General features: G+C 44.1%; 1 protein-coding gene across 3 annotated transcripts in view; it reads right to left on the bottom strand.

The window, feature by feature from the left end:
* Window positions 1-349: 349 nt before the first annotated feature.
* The window catches only part of mei-P26 (E3 ubiquitin-protein ligase meiotic P26), a 41,639-nt gene continuing 25,823 nt past the window's right edge, over window positions 350-16,165 (bottom strand). For 2 of the 3 annotated variants that reach the window (XM_075689191.1, XM_075689192.1), the window contains exons 9-11: window positions 15,480-15,675; window positions 12,647-12,952; window positions 350-8,872 (exon numbers count right to left, since the gene is read on the bottom strand). In XM_075689191.1, the coding sequence (XP_075545306.1) occupies window positions 8,564-8,872; window positions 12,647-12,952; window positions 15,480-15,675 (811 nt within the window). In that variant the 3' untranslated portion in view covers window positions 350-8,563. Of the gene's footprint in view, window positions 8,873-9,030; window positions 11,907-12,646; window positions 12,953-15,479; window positions 15,676-16,165 lie in introns of those variants that run through there. The other variant, XM_075689193.1, reaches the window with a different exon arrangement.

Genomic DNA, 16,165 nt, shown 5'->3' with positions numbered 1-16,165 from the left:
AAAAAAAAAAACTAAGTGCCCTTCCACTTTGAAAGATGACCAGCGAAGCTGTGTGTGTGGGCCCCTTAATGGCGAACTGCACCTCCGCCGCGGGTCGGCCCGGCATTGCACTATCTTTGGGATCGGCTCACGAATTTGGGAGTGCTCAACGCCTCCACCTCCGCCGCGGGTCGGCCCGGCATTTCACTATCTTCGAAGTCGACCCACATTTTTTTTTTTGCTTACGACACGGAAATTTCCTTGAACGGTAGAGGTATACAGCTTCGCTGTAAAAAACACCAAGCCCAAGAACCAGCAAACTTCAAGGTGCCTCATGGACACCAAGAGTGTGGAAGAAAAAGAAGTGTGAAACGGTTGCAACTGCCTTTTATTGGAATTAACATGAAACATTGTTACAAATCATTTCCATTTAACTGCTTTCCAAAAATAGTACAAGTAAATGCAATATAACCGAGCATCTCGGATGCATGGTTCAGCAAATGCCCAGACAATAGTGTCTTGAACGCTCACGCGAGCCATGCAACCGAGACAAGAAAAAACTGCTTTGTACCAACATATATATGTATATATACTTCAACTTGCTTTTTCTCTTCTTCTCCATCACCTCCACTTATGTAATGAACAGCCATGTAGGCACAAAGCCAGCGCGAAAATCTCAACAAGATCCAGCTTGGATGGCAAAAAAATGGCTGCTCTGACTTTTTTTTTTTTTCGTCACCTCCTATCCTCTCCTGCTCAGTATGGTAACATACTTGCTGTCTGCAAGCTTAGGTGAACTGCACATCTATTTTTTTTTTTATTTTTACCACTTTAACTTCTTGCCATTGTAAAACAGCACCAAAAATATATCAGTGCTCGTGTAAAATACATAAACATTAAACGTCTCAAAAGTGTAAACCACGGAAACATCGGGGGGATTGAAAAGAGGGAGAAAAAATAACTTGTTTTTTTCACGCTTTTCGTCGACATTTTTCTCAACACTTCAGAGAACTACCACATGACATCACTTGCAACAAGGATGGCCCAAGGAATTTGGTCTACTTTCGGCTTTTACAATGAGAGAGCGATACAAAGCAATAAGGAGTCTCCTCTGCCTTGAAGTGGTGCAGTAGGGGGTCGAGTGAATTCAAGGAATGAGACAAAAAGAAGTGTATATATAGTATATATATATATATATATTTAACGCCCGGAAGCACTGGAAACGCTAGCAATGCAAAGTCACGTCTTCCCCTCGATGTCTGCACGCACTGCTGCACTGGGCATGCCGCTAAAGACGTCTGCCACATAGGATTAGCAGCTCATCAGACGCTTTGCCTGCCACTAGGAAACCTTTGATGGTGTCAACCAGAAGATATCTCCACACCCTGTGCAATCAAACCACACTGTAAAACCTTATGCCAAAATGGGCGTTTCTGCCATGTCATGCACCATTTGTGGCCATGATTCTCTGGTGCATTTCTTTCCAAGTATTGCCTTTCTGGCAGCAACTCTACACGAGCAGTCTTCGTTCCTTTCCCTTGGCCAAAGCACTTGCTGAGTTGCATTAGAGAACTCTTACAGCCAACCAGGCACGTTCAATGCTGCACAATGTAAAGAGTCAAGTTTCGCCCCTTCACTGCACAGAGAGACCTGTCAGAAGAACTGCAGGACTGCAACGGCAAGCTTCAACTGCAACCTTCATTCACATGAAGTAATCTGCATTTTTATGATCAAACACTAAAGAGTGCACACTGCATCGACAGCACTAGTGAAACAGAGCACCCAAGAATCGTGGCAATGACAGCTGACAAACACACCAACTTCAGCATAATGCCTCTCGCAGTGTGGCCAAACGAGGCAGCTACGGCTGCAATAATGCCCAGGTGGCCCTGTCTTTAACATCGCATGCCAACTACACGAGACTCGCCTCTCCCATTGCAAATGCCAGGACAACAAACCTCCCCGACTGCAAGAACCAGGAACGGGAAAGCAAGAAGGGAAACCCGGTCACGGCAGCATCAGAAACTGTGCGGGTGCAAATTGAAGCAGTTTATGGCCTGAAAAAGCGACTGCTCTGGGGACCTCACTGTGTAGCGTCTAGCACGCCTTTTTATTGCTCTAGTATTATTCGAGTGTTCAGTGGCGCTTGTCCTTGGTAAAGCAGGCAATGCCACACCACAACGGGAGACTCGGAAAAACGGGGTAGGGCGAGGAGAGAGTGAGAGAGAATGCCACAACCGCAGCAAGCAAGACTGGGCCCCCTGAAATACTGACTGAGCTCTTACAGCAAAACCGCAGTGGCCAACCAGTGTTGCAAGCGCATGCCACTGGCAAAATAACATTTTTGCATAGATTAAGAGTGGAAAAAGAAAACGCAAAAAAATAGGCTCTCTTCCTACACACACGCACACATACACACACAGGGCTTGTTCACTGCGTGGTTAACTCGGACACACCCGACATCTACTTCCTGCTAGACATGGAGAACCCTACGACAAACAAGGGGTGTAGTGCATGTGTGAGGCTACTGAGGTAAAAGGCAGTAAAAACAAACAAATGAAGGGAGAGTGGGGGAGGGGGGGAGGTCAGCACAGTGGTTACCCATTCTCTCTAATCCCTAAATCTCACTCATGCAGTCTTCGATACTAAGTTTGTGTAAGCTTCATTTCACACTGTCTCAATATAAATGGACTAGTCTGGTAGTACAAGCTGCAGAAACAGCCTAAGCAGTAAACAAGTGTCACAAAAGAAAAAAAAGTATACACATATCTCATGAACAGTGGGTAAGGGGAGGACTGAATAAAATGTGCAAGGAGAGAGGAAATTCATACCTACATTCTTCAAACTGTTTTTTCTTTCCAATGTTATGGCAAGATGATTCAGGAATAACAGATATATGCTGCCAATAAAAGAGCAATGGTGTGCATAGTGGATGAGTCGTGGCGATTGCAGTGAACAGCAGCAAGTGAAGAAAATGAAAGCTGCACGAGCTAATCTTTGCTCAATATTAACAGAAAGGCACTAGAAGATATGGTGCAATAGTGTACAAGATGACCTCGCAAAGGTTAAGAACAGTAAATGTTGTGAAGCAGTGCAGTATACTGTAAGCTACTCGCCAACAAAGATTATGCAAAAAAGAAGATAAAACAAATTTTGTATGGTTTGTAAAAGTATCGACAAGGGAAAGGGGAAAAAAAAAAGGCCTCGTCTCATCAACCCCTTAAAGCAGATGAGAGGCACATTCTATGTACTCCACAAACAACTCTCTCTTCACTGAAAGACACAAAAATAAAACAGAATATTAAGGACCCTGCGAGAAGAAACATTGGAAAAAATACTGCCCTTTCCCCAGAAAACAATCCCCTTCGGGTAATGTATAGTATACAATAGTATAATATTCATATTGTATAATAATAATATTGGCAGACTACGTGCAAATAAAGGCTTGTCAGTTGGGGAAATGTCTGTCCCCAACATTTGAGAAATAAAAATGAGTGTCACAGTCTTGTCACAGTGATTTGTAAAATAAGCAAATTAAAAAAAAAAGACGTATCACCACACATGCGCACAAAAACACATTGCAAAAACAAAGCCCTACAACTCACAAGCTTACCAAAATAAGAAAAACACACGAGAGAAGGAAAAAATCTTGTAAATGTGAGAAGTCCTATTATGCTTCACTTTGTTCCTCTGAAGTTGATACCTGCCACAAGACCTCTTCTTCTTTTCTTTTTTTTGTTACTCACTGAATGCGCCTGAAGCACTACATAGCAATTCCTTGCTCCAAGCACAGGTGCATGACACACCCCAATTTTTGGGGCATTTCTTTTTTGGCAGGACAAAGGAAACTCAATGCCAAAGGAAACGCAATGCACCCAAAACAGCCGGTGCCCCCCCTCGCATGGTAAGACACTCACGAAACCTCTATGCACATCAATAAAGCACTCTACGGAAAAGCACTTTCCAAAGCGAGGTTCATATGCTTATACAGGCACTAACAAGATTTTAATAGACATAAGATACCTCAATTAAATGTAAAGTCAAAGAGCAAACAAGGAAAAGAAAGGAAGCGATGATAATAAAACTGCAAAGCCAAAGGGTCAGCTTCCAAAAAGGAAAGCAGGGTACACTTCTTTCAAAATGTCAACACCTTTCTAATAAGCTCACACACACACAAAAAAAAAGCACACATGTGCTCAAGATTCTGACTAGATGCATGTAAATGTATGCACACATGGATGCTTGCAAAAACTTGCAAAGGAAGAACAAGAAAGGCACAGAAGAGAGAAAAGGGCTTTTTAAAGGAAAGGAAAAGAATGTTATAAAAATGAACACTGTGTAATATGGGTTTTGCCGCCACATGTTGAGAAATAAAGCATTGTACTGTCTCTTAATAAAACGCAAAGAAGTTAGGTTTTCTTTTTTGTCTTTCTTCATCATTAAGGGCAAGACTCCTCAAAACGAAGACAAAGGGAAGGGCACAACAAGTTATTCATCAGGAGGGGGAGGCGTTGTATAAGATCTGGTAAAAGAAGGCAATTTCCTCTCTCAACAGTTTAAAGAAAAATATATAGAGCGCCTAAAAAGTGGCTGCCATGGAATGTTGGTGTAAGCGCTCGCCCTTGGCTGTTGCTGCTTGCTGCCATCCCACCCCTCCACAATATTGCTGGCAACACACATGCGATGCCCGACTTTACTAGAGCGCAAAGTGACAACACAGCAGCGCGTATACTCAAGCGCCACAAGGGAGTAGAACACGTGGCAGCAAACTCTCCATCACCGTTAATAATAACATGGTAAGTATATGCGTGTATATATATATATATGTGTGTGTACGTAACATCAGGCACACTAGAGATGCAAATGCACTGTGAATGAAAAAGAAAATGGCAATGAAAAACTGAGAGAAAAAAAAAGAGAGAGATAGCTCTAAAGGTAAATTGTCCTTTCTTTTCAGAATGTACACTCAACAAATATAAGAAAAAAGGAAAAGATTGCAGGCAACACGCTACGCAAGTCAGATGAAGCGACACATAAAGACAAGCTAATTGTAAAATCGTAAGAAACAAAGAAGAATCTGGAGAAACCTGCACTACGCTGTTTGCAAAGATTGCAAACATAGTGACGGGCTGCGTGAGGAAAGAACAAAAAAGCAGGAAAGAAAATGTATAACAACGAAAACTGCACTTCTGCTCCTGTTCCTATCCAACCAGCATGAGGCTGCATGCCGCATAGCTGCATGACATCGAAATTAAGATGTAAATTGAGGTACATGTAGAAGATGTGTACACACCAGGCAATGTGTGTGTGTCATTTAACTGTGCAAAGTGAATGGGCCGGAGTAAGCACAAATTACGACGGGAAGATTGGCTAAAAGGATGAGATTGGCAGAAGAGGTCGCGCGAAGCAGTTAAAAAAAAAAAAGGTACACAGCTAAGGAATGAAACTGAGCAGCAAAATTCAGCTTGCCCAACAACAAAACCTCTGCAACCACCGACATTTTCTTTTCTTTAGGCAGAGGAAAAAACCAAACGCATTGGCATTAACAACCGAGAAAGGCGCCAAACGCACCCACCACGCTTTGTACAGGCAGCACGAATAGCGCAAGAAAAAAAAAAAATTATGAATAGAGGAAAACCCCTGCACACACGCAAGTCAATGAGGCCCCAAATAATGCAGCACATGAGACAAAGTGCCCTCGTGAAAAAGGAAGGAAAATAAAGCACAACAAGCTTGTCACGTGGATGGGGAAGAAAAAAAAAAAAAGAAACAGGAACTTTTGGCTGCAAGTATTCTTTTCCCCTCCCTTTGCTTTCTTCACTGCAGCCCATGCAACATCCCCACCTCCGAAGCCAGCGCACACAACACCCCCTCTCCTCCTTCCCGCTACTCCCTTGGCTCGAGGAAGCAGCAGCCAGATTCGGCTGTAACATGCTACTGTAAAAAAGAACAAGCCGCCACTCGACACTATACAACTGAGCTGGGACACTGATCGCACAATCATCTGCCTGCATGCAGTCAGCAGGCACCACTCTAAAACCAAACAACCAACAAACATAAAAAAAAAAGAGCAAGGAGGGATGATGACCATAACTACAACAGCGACAGAGGCAACGAAGGCTCGAAACAAAATCAGAAAAGACGTAAGTGAAAAATATGACAAAGAAGCTGTTCACAAACTTGGTAGTTTTTCTGAAAGCAGGAACAGCCTCTGCAGTGAGTCAGCAGTTAGAAAGATGAGAGAGAGAGTGGTGGGGGGGAGCCAGGACTTGGCGTGAGAAGACACAAGAGCCGCTTGAGCATCTGCCTTCTTTTTTTCTTCCCTTTCTATTGGCTCTCGAAGCGCAGAGGGAAAATGGGGGGAGGACATGGAAATAGTCGGTGGAAGGATGCGAGTGCTCATGCCGAGAGGAGGTGATAAAGAGTGGGAAGATTGTGTGACAAACCTCCTTCAAGGACGATGACAATGTTGCTGCAGTGGCGGCTGCTGCTGCTTGTATGTAAATACAGTTTCAGCCGTTTACACTTTTGTGATATACCTGCGAGTACTGGTACACAGTGCAACACATACTGTCTTTTTTTTTTTCCATTTTGTTTTTCTTTCACTTCAGAATAGAGCTGGGAGTGAACCCACATGGCACATTTCGCTATGTATATACTATATATATATATATATGTATAAAAAACCACTAAATCATAGTAAAAAGGACTAGGCACGAGGGTATATATATGTTGTGTGTATACATATATATATATTATATATATTCATATGATTCTCCTAGACGGTCGGTGTCTTCGAATGGTTGACGCTAAACCTGAGGATACCTAGCAGGAACCAAAAAAGAAGCCCAATCTGTAACTAACGTTTTCAGCTGTATGTGTGATAATAAGGGACTGGTATCATTACAAAAAGTAAACAAAACAGCTGTTAACTGTATGATGACAGAAGAAAAGACCCTTATATTTTTTTCATTAAGAAAAAGAAACATTTTCAAAAAAAGGAGCCACGAAAGCAGCAATAAAGCTGTATGCTGATTGAAGGGGGCATATAAAACCACCACTGCAAATATCGCAGAAATGCAAGAATGTAAATGCTGAGCACAGAAGGCTTCTAAACTGCCCATTTTGTGCCAGCAGACTTGCACATAGCTGCTATTATGTTGAGAGACCAGCCATGTTATAAACATGCTTTTTCATTTTTACACGCTAAGTAGACTGCTATCCAGAAGACTAACAGGAGCACAAAACAAGCTCCTAGCTAAGGCAGGGAATGTCGCGCTTCAACATGGCGACGCGCACTGAAAAATCGAAAGAAAATAATTAAAGTGAGAAGAAACAAATGTTTGTACTGGAATAGCTTACAAGACTGTAATGCTTGCTTACACTAGCAAGAACAACTGGCCAGAAGAAATACTTCAAGTAAAAAATGGAAAACAAGACTGAACCTTAAAGATGAGATTACAGGCCAGACAAGGGACTGTTTTCAAAGAGTTGATAGGAAAAAAAAAATGAAATGTTAACAACACTAACTACACAGCAAAAAACATTTTAAGAATATCACAGTTAGCAATTTGTGTGTCTTCTCAAGCTCGTGTGCGAACAGTAGGTGGCCAGGTAGGGTGAGTGGGAGTGAAGAACATGGCGCTACAACACAACACCGCCCAAGCACTTGCTCATACTCTCCAGAAATGGACAGGAACAGCAGCGGGGGATGGATGAGAGAGAGAGAGAGAGAGAGAGAGGAAGGACGCTAAATGGTGTGAACAACAAGGCATTATTACTTTGTCTTTGGGAGCCTAGCTAACAATCATTAACGCACAGAGGATGCAGACAAAGGAAGACAGGATAGCAACCGAAGAGGTAAAATTTTTAAAAGATGACGTGCAATACGCAACACACAGTGGAGAGCGATTACTCAATCACATAAGAGTGTCATGAAATAGAGACTAACCTGGAAAAAAACAGTTCATTTTTGGCTACTAACCGCACACAGCACTCAAAGAAGCTGGGAGCGCCAAAATCCACATCACCACCTACGAAAGTCGGCTGTGCACTGTGCTTGTGTGCCTTGGAAACTGCGCTCGTGTCAAGCCCTTCTTAGGAAGAGTAACAATGCCCAGGAACAGTTCCAAGGAGCTCCTGCTTCGAAATATGCGAGGGGGGGAGGGGGAAGAGGAAGAAATGCGGGAAGCGACCAAGCAAAACAAAGGCAGGTGTGGATAGGGCTATACAAAAACAGCAATAAAAATGAGGCAGTGTAGCTAACAAGCAAAAAAAAAAAGGCATGATAAGGCACCTAATGAAATGAAGGACAACAATGTCAAGATTGAAAACGACGAGTGATCAACTGAAGGCAGCGAGGAAAGGGAGCAGGCCTCCTTGGTGCCGCCAAACAGAGCCGACACGCGTGCATCAAAAGGATGCCGGAGGAGGTGGGGAGGAGAGGGTGAACGCGCAGCAAAGGCAAGGGGCACATGGGAGGCTGCCCAGTGGTAACAGGGGACAACAAAAGGAAAGAAAAAAAAAAAAAACAGCCAGCTGAAAACGCGCTGCTTCGGAGGTGGGGCCACCCCCAACCAACCCCTCAGACAATGTAAAGAGTGTTGAGCACAAGCACATGGTGGTTGTTCTTTGCCAGTGTGACCACGTAGCCCTCCGAGGTGATCTTGAGGCCACAGCAGCGGCTCACTTTCACGTAGGGGCACTCAAACTCTGACAGGAGCAAGCCGTCGCGCGAGAAGACCACAACGTGAAAACGATTGCCATGGCTGTCCCCCACAAGCACGTCGCCTGCATCACTGATGTCGATACCGTTGGGGAAGTTGGTCATACCGTCGCAACCAATCTTGCGGATATAGTGACCTTCATCATTGAACACTATGACACAGTGGCCCTGAAAAAAAAAAAAAAAAAAAGAAGAGGCACATGAGAGGGTGTATACTAGGTGCGCCACGAGCAAGTGGCGCACCTAGTACTAGTACCTAGTACCTAGTACTAGCACCTAGTACATCTCTGTACCGAACGTACGTGTTTTTTTTTGTTTTTCTCCTCACGTTTTGTTTGTTGTTGTACTCCGCCGCCGTCAATGCTGCACTGTAAGAGGAAGCCAGGACCTCTCAAGCTGTCTATACAGCTTTTTCCCTGGCTGTCCTCGCAACACCAGTTGCGGAAATAAACCTTCAACCAACCAACCAACCAACAAAGCTCAAACACGGCACAGCTCTGAGAGGCATGGTACAGGTGCCCCAACAGTGCCATGGTTGTGCATCAGCTACACTGAAGAATTTAATACGACTTCCACCCACAAAAACGCACTGCTGCTCCTGCACTCCAAAACACAGTTCCCGAGGGATGAAGATGTTGAAACAAGTGCAATTTGGCCGTGACATCACAGAAATGAGGAATGTAATGGACTGGCACATCTTGCAACTTCTCTTTGACTCGGACAGCGACGTATCTGCCACAGCATTCTTAGATTGTCACAAACTATAGGTGCTTAAGTGCGAACATGTCTCTTAATGAAGTATTTTACTTTGGTGCATGCAATACAGTGGAATCTCGATAAACAAAATTACTTCCACGGAACTGCCTACTATATGAAACACCATCCTCACGGTTGGTTGGTTTTGTATTCATGCAATTGTATTCAGCTTTGTCTCTCAGTAAATGAAACGCCTGATAAAGAAACTAGTTTCCCTGGTCCCTTGAGGTTTCGTTTAAACGAAGAGAGTCCACTACAAGGGCACTCTGTGGGTACATTACAACCCGCCATGTCAGCTACAGTAATAGAACTATGAACTATCCACCCGTCCGTAGCCATGCAGATACAAAGAGAAATCATATGGGTTTCTCAGAAAGAAAGCTTCCCAGCTGAAAAAGAATTCGTTCTGGTCAGGGGATCGAACCCAGGACCAATGCTATTTTGGGATGGTTGTTTGACGCATCTGAGCTGACCGGGAGGCTAGCAGGTTGAAGTGGGAGGGCGAATTGATTGGCAACTCAAAGCACAGGGACACTAAATATGGCAAATCAGTGGAAACCCACAAGGTGGACGAATGTTCATGAAAAGGCAAAAATGTCATCCACCCATCTGTGCACTGACCAATGGATGCAACGTTTACGAAGGAAACCTTTCATAGCTTTGTGCTACAAATACAGTCACCAACCGATAATCCAAGACTCGCTAGGGACCGCTGAAACGTCCGACCAATCTGGATTCCGAAATACCGGATTTGCCCTGAAATAGGCGACGTTATTCCACAAGTGTGTTTTATTCCTGTATCGTCACTTACAGAGATGCCTTTTATTTCACATGACTAAGGCAACACACATGGGCGTCTGCGAGTGACAGCATTCCTGGCACAGTACCAAGCATGTTACTTTTGTGACAAGTGCAAGGCTAGTCTGTGTGTGCAAAGCACGCATCAAAGCATCAATGAAAGTATCTTTTGAAAGTGATCATCCAAGAATTGGACCAAGTCTGTCAATGCGTGTTGCTGGGTGCACATACACTTGCCCTTGGCTTAGACATTCCTTGGCCATAATTTTATAGCAATGCCTTTTGTTATTCCTTATACATTAAGTCCATGGGGCTAGTGTTAGGGCAGGGGCTGTCCTAATTATGGGTGCCTGAATAACCGGTTGTTGATTGTAGTTGGACGACAATTTTCTCTGTCAAAAACCTTCCCTCTACCTTGCTGGCTTCTGCAGAATGATTTGCCAAATTCAGTAATAGAAACATGTTCAGTCCAATATTTGAATAAATATCTTGGAAGCTTTTGCGCAGGCAGGCCTGAAGGGGGGGACCCTGCGCCTGAAAGCATTTTTTTTTTTCATTCTTTGTCAATTTTGATGAAACTTGCCGAGCTTATATATTTCAATGTGCTAGTTTTAAATACACATTCAGTTTTCTTGCAGAGTAAATAACTTTCCAGAAATTGAAGAAATTCAGCTTTATTGCATAAGTTGCATGGAGGTGAGCTATCTACCAAACTATACATGGCATAATAAATATTGACATATGAAAATGATGTGGAACTAACAAAGAGTGCAAATGAGCCAGTATGGTGTCCTAACCCAATTTTATATCAAATGAGAACATTGCAAACTTCAGTGAGAGAAATCCATCTAACTGCTGAAAAAAAAAAAACATTAAAAAAAATTCTAATAAATGTTATGTTATTTCGTATATTCGCACTCTACACAGCTTTGCCACCTTTCTGGGAAAAAAAAAGAAAACATTAGTGATAGATAGCAGTACAAGCAGAGATAAGGCACCTCCAATCATCAAAATTGTGGTATTGAGAAAACAAAAAAAAAAAAAAAAATTCACAACTGATATATTGAAAGAAAGTTTGAAAAGACGCACCAAAGAACATGAGTAGGCGCTAGGTATAATTCATGGCTGTTTGGCCGTTGCCGGTCGACGACATAGCATGCACTGCGAGTACGCTCACTTCAAAAGGATTACACGTTTTCAGGCCCTCAATTCTCAGCGAGCTCCAGCCCGACGCAACTTCATCGCAGATCTCGCACACCACAGTCAGTATAGTGGTGAGAGACCGTAATCCTGATAGCCCCGCACCAGCTACGCAGAACCACTGCAAGTATTGCACAAGAAAACGCTGAGAAGATTGTGCCCTGCTGCAAGTACGCTGCTCAAACGTACGGAGTAGCGGGCTTCGCAACCGAGGATGTTGCGCTATCGGCGGTTGTATCTTCAACAAAACACCGAATCTTTCGCTCTGTGGCCGTCGTAGATGCAATCTTGTTGTGCGTAGCTTTCTCGTGTTCTCTTATCTTGTCCAGTTCCTCTTCAGTTATGACACCCGGCAGCGTGGATATGCGTGATCCGGCAAAGCAGTTGAGGTGTCGAGGTTAGGCGGCGGTACAACTTCAGCAGCAAGCTGCCGGGTATCCCATGCCGACTGCGACGACGGAATCGCTTTCAGAACTTTATTGCGTCTCGTACGTTTCCGCCCATAACGATTCACAGAACGAAACAAAGTTTCGTTCTGTGTGTCTAAGCATATACAGCATCGCAGTCGCGAGACTATGACAAAATGGCAGCTGTTTTCGTCATTTGAGCGCTCGTGTTCCTTGGAGCCAATCATGACTCGCCATTTTAGTCCCGCACTCAAACTGACAAATAATAGAGTGCGCCGCGAATTACTTTTTCTGTTGTTTTTTTCGTGACCGCAGCACCGGCAATGTTGCCAACCGGTGAATAAAGAAAGCCAGAAATGTGAGCTTTCGAATGATACCAGAATGGCGCTGGCAGAGTGCGTAGTTATCGTATTATGCACAACGAAAATCGGGCGAGATTTGTCCCCAATTTAAGGGGCAACGCTTGCGGATTCGCATCTTTAGATCACGGTAACTGAAGAACTGCGCGGTATTTTGTAACCAAATTTCAGAGATAGGCACAGAGATGCGTCAGGAAGGTGGAAAATAAACATTGAAAATTCGAATTTTGGGCCGATTTTCGTTCCCAAAGGCCCGGGTCCCCCCTTAACAATGCTAAACTCAAGCATTTCAAAATATCAAATATTCAAAGAAAAAGAAAGCAGGGGGACAATGAGCAAGAGCAAGAGTATTTTGTCTTAGTTAAAAGCTTTCCATGCTGCGACAGCACAGTGCCAACAAGCATGGTAATGAAAAAGCCCACCTTGAAATCGCAGATGTAGTACTCTCGGCCACTGATGGCAATATCCGAGGGCTCCCTCATGTACTCGCTGCAGTCGAACCAGAGCAGAAGCTCGCCTGCCTCTGAAATGACGAAGACGGTCGGCGACACGCTGTCCACAGCGACTATCTTATTCTCAGAAGTGATGGCTAGGCCTGCTACAATGTCGATGTAGCGAATTGCAATCTTCTTGATAAAGTGGCCACCCTTGGTGAAGATCTGCATACGTGACCGCTCGTTCCCTCGATCGCAAATGACATACTTGCCGCTGCTCTTGATAACAGCCACCTACGCAAGGACAAAGGCGTTTAGACCTCATTAGTAAGCAGGACATGCAAGCCATGCGCAGCATAAAGGCAGCATTCAGCTTTAAAGTCATCTATCCACCTGTTAATTTGTTGCAAATCCTAATGTCATGCCCTCTAGTCAACAAAGTTACCTTTAAATTCAGCTGTTTGGTAGCAATGCAAGAATCCTGTACATCAAGTCAGCAAGACATTCTGTGAAAATGTAAAAAGGAAGTACAGTCCATGCCCGTTACAACGGATCCGCCTACAACATACTTTCAGATATAACAGACCATTCTTCTCCCTCACTTTGGCCTGCCTGTATTATATATAATCCATGCAACAAATTTCGTTTTAAAGGACCCAGCTATAATGGAATATCGGCTACAATTGACAAATCTTTTGGTAAATTTTGTCTAGATGGTGTAAATAAAAAGCGCGTTGCTGTGGTGATGCGTGCATGCAGCAGTGCACTACAGTCGAACCCACTTATAAAGATACTGGTTTTTACAACATATAGGTTATAACAATGAGAAGCTGCTGCACCGTCAACTTCTGCATATTTTCTGTGATGAAATAAACCCCTTACTACAATGCCGCCATGTGCTGCACTGTCAATTATGATGATTAAGTCTGGCTACTGGGTGTCAGTGCCGAAAAGTAATGAATGCGAAATCCTTGAATAGAAAAAAAGAAAAATTCAAGCCATTGCACCCTGCCATGTGCTCGTCCTTCTCAGCCTCAGCAGCCTCGCGCGCCTCTCTTCTGTCACCTTCCCACCTCTTCAAACACGAATGGGCTACACCCATAGCACTACGCCAACAGCTTTGGCTTGTTACACACGATTACGAGTGAACACAATCAGCAGCCGGATGGAGGAAGGTGGTGGGGAGAGGGCACTGGCCTCCCCGCCATTATAGTTTTCGCACAACACTTCTGCCATTCCCAATTTTGATATTTTTTTTCATGCCACCTAGTTATAACAATTACCAGCTATAACGAAATTTTCGTGGCACTTGAGTATTTGTTACAAGTGGGTTCGAATGTACATGGAACTATTTCCAGGCATTTGCGTAATGTACAAAAATGCACTTTTTTTTCCTTTAAACAATGAACACACTAGTGGCAAGCTTCCCACAACAGTGTGCGTTGCGCAACACCCCGCTGGGTTGACCAAGGAAGCGGCTTAATGCCATTGATGTGCCGAAAGTGCCGCTACATCTAATCCGCTGTGAGACTCCATAACTTAAATTCAAAAACTATCACTGTCGATAGCAAAATGCATCGCTTTGATAACACTTTATTTCTTATTGCATCAAATCTCACATACAAAAAAAAAAAAAGACCCAAAAAAGAAGACAGACTGCTATTTGCAGCGTCCAGATTCTAAGCCTGTGATGTGTTCGAGCCATCTCACATGCAGTGCAACAGCAGCTGAACGCAGGCTTTGAGCTGATCTTGCCTCACATCCCAGCTCTCGTTCGTGCTACAGGTTTGACAGTGGTCTCCGCTTTTTGCGAGAGATAAAATTGAAGACATGGTTTATTCTACCGAGCACTGTTTCGTGTGAAAAAAGATTTGCCGACAATTATGATCCCCCTAATGCAAAATTTGAGCGCACCTCTATACAAGTTTTCATTTTGTGATATATGGGCTGGTGTGGATAACAGGTGTTGTGCGGAACGTTGCGAATGGAGCGAAGTATGGCCAGCGCATGGGTGACGCGTGAGCCCTATTTACAGAAGCCACTGCCACCAAAGCTCCCAGACAACAAGCGCTTCTCTGGCACCATCTAGTAGCTACCGTCGCTGCACTACGCTTTTCTCACTTTCGCCATACCCTCCTCCGCTTTCAGCCTAAAGGTTCCGCAGCACCCTCCTCCTCACTTTCCTCCTAGCACCTCTTCTCTCTCACCAAATTTTTTATGCCCCCACTATGCGTGGCATTCGCTCTCATCTTTTTAGCTGTGCTCGTTCGCTCAGTTACAATGCGAACGCCGATGCTCACCGCAGGAACAGGTGCCCAAGGAGCTGCGCTCTGAAACAAACTGTAGCTTATTTTTGTGTCACCAGCGGCAGCAACGCGCTTGGTCGGGCGGCTGGCATGGCGAGAAGCTGACCAAACGGTTCCCCTCTGTTGTGACAGCTGTTAATCTTACCATTGTGCGAGTGTTTACATGCTCTAGTGCAGGGAAACTGGCCACATTTCCACAACCAGCGTCCCGAAAACGACCGACAGGAAAACACCATGCCACGGGGTTGTACGTTTACTGCGTAAACCCATTTATTTATTACTTATCTTATTCCAATGTTTCCATCACTTTTGTGATTGCCTTCAGTTAGGACAGCGGCCAATGTGATGTTTCACCATTTTGCAACATACCGCAGCAGCCACGATTTTGTATAGAACAGACTTCTGACATAACGGACTTTTCTCGCTGGATTGTTAGTCCATTGCAACGAGTGTCAACTGCACCTCGCTTGCCAACAGATAAAGAGTTCCAAAAATAATAATAATAAAAGCAGCACCTTTCGGGGATACCACAGCTGTCCTTCCTCCTTTCCAGCCACTCCAAAGGTGTACTTAAACTCCCCAGACTTGTCAAACACCTGGATGCGATGATTGTTGGTGTCAGCCACGATGATCTCTTCGTCTAGGCCCAAGCAGAAGCCATGGGGTGAGCTGAACTGGCCCTTGCTCGGGCCCAATTGGCCAAATTTGCACCTGTTCGAATTGAAGAAAGCCATAGAGATCATCATTATAACACCAGTCACGGCTTCCCTTTCAGGCTACAGCATGTACTGCAGAAACTCAATTTGGGTGTGCAAGTCACACGTAAACAAACAGCAAGATTCAAAATTCAACTGTCAAAGCAAAGCCCTCAATGTAAGCTCTGTGCACTCAAAAAGGGAAACTTCATGTTCAACACAACCAAGGAACTCCCGGACTGTCTTCTGGGCCTACAGGGTTCCAAAAGTAGCTAGCATCGAGTCGTACCTTTTCCAATTCAGCTATGCGCACGCACATAACCTGGCTCCAAGCTGCAGCCAAGCTGCACCACCATTACCACAGCACATGTGTGTGAAGTGCGTATGTGATTTCTTGCATAATCTGCGGCAATTTTCCGAGCTTGAGGGTCTGAACAATTTCTTATCTTGTTCTGGGCAATAAAACTGGTTAAGGAAACATTTCAGCAGTAAAGTAAAACCTTGTT

Source organism: Dermacentor variabilis, chromosome 4 (genome assembly GCF_050947875.1).
Source record: "Dermacentor variabilis isolate Ectoservices chromosome 4, ASM5094787v1, whole genome shotgun sequence".
Taxonomy (NCBI): Eukaryota; Metazoa; Arthropoda; class Arachnida; order Ixodida; family Ixodidae; genus Dermacentor; species Dermacentor variabilis.
This window is presented reverse-complemented; position numbering and strand designations above follow the sequence as displayed.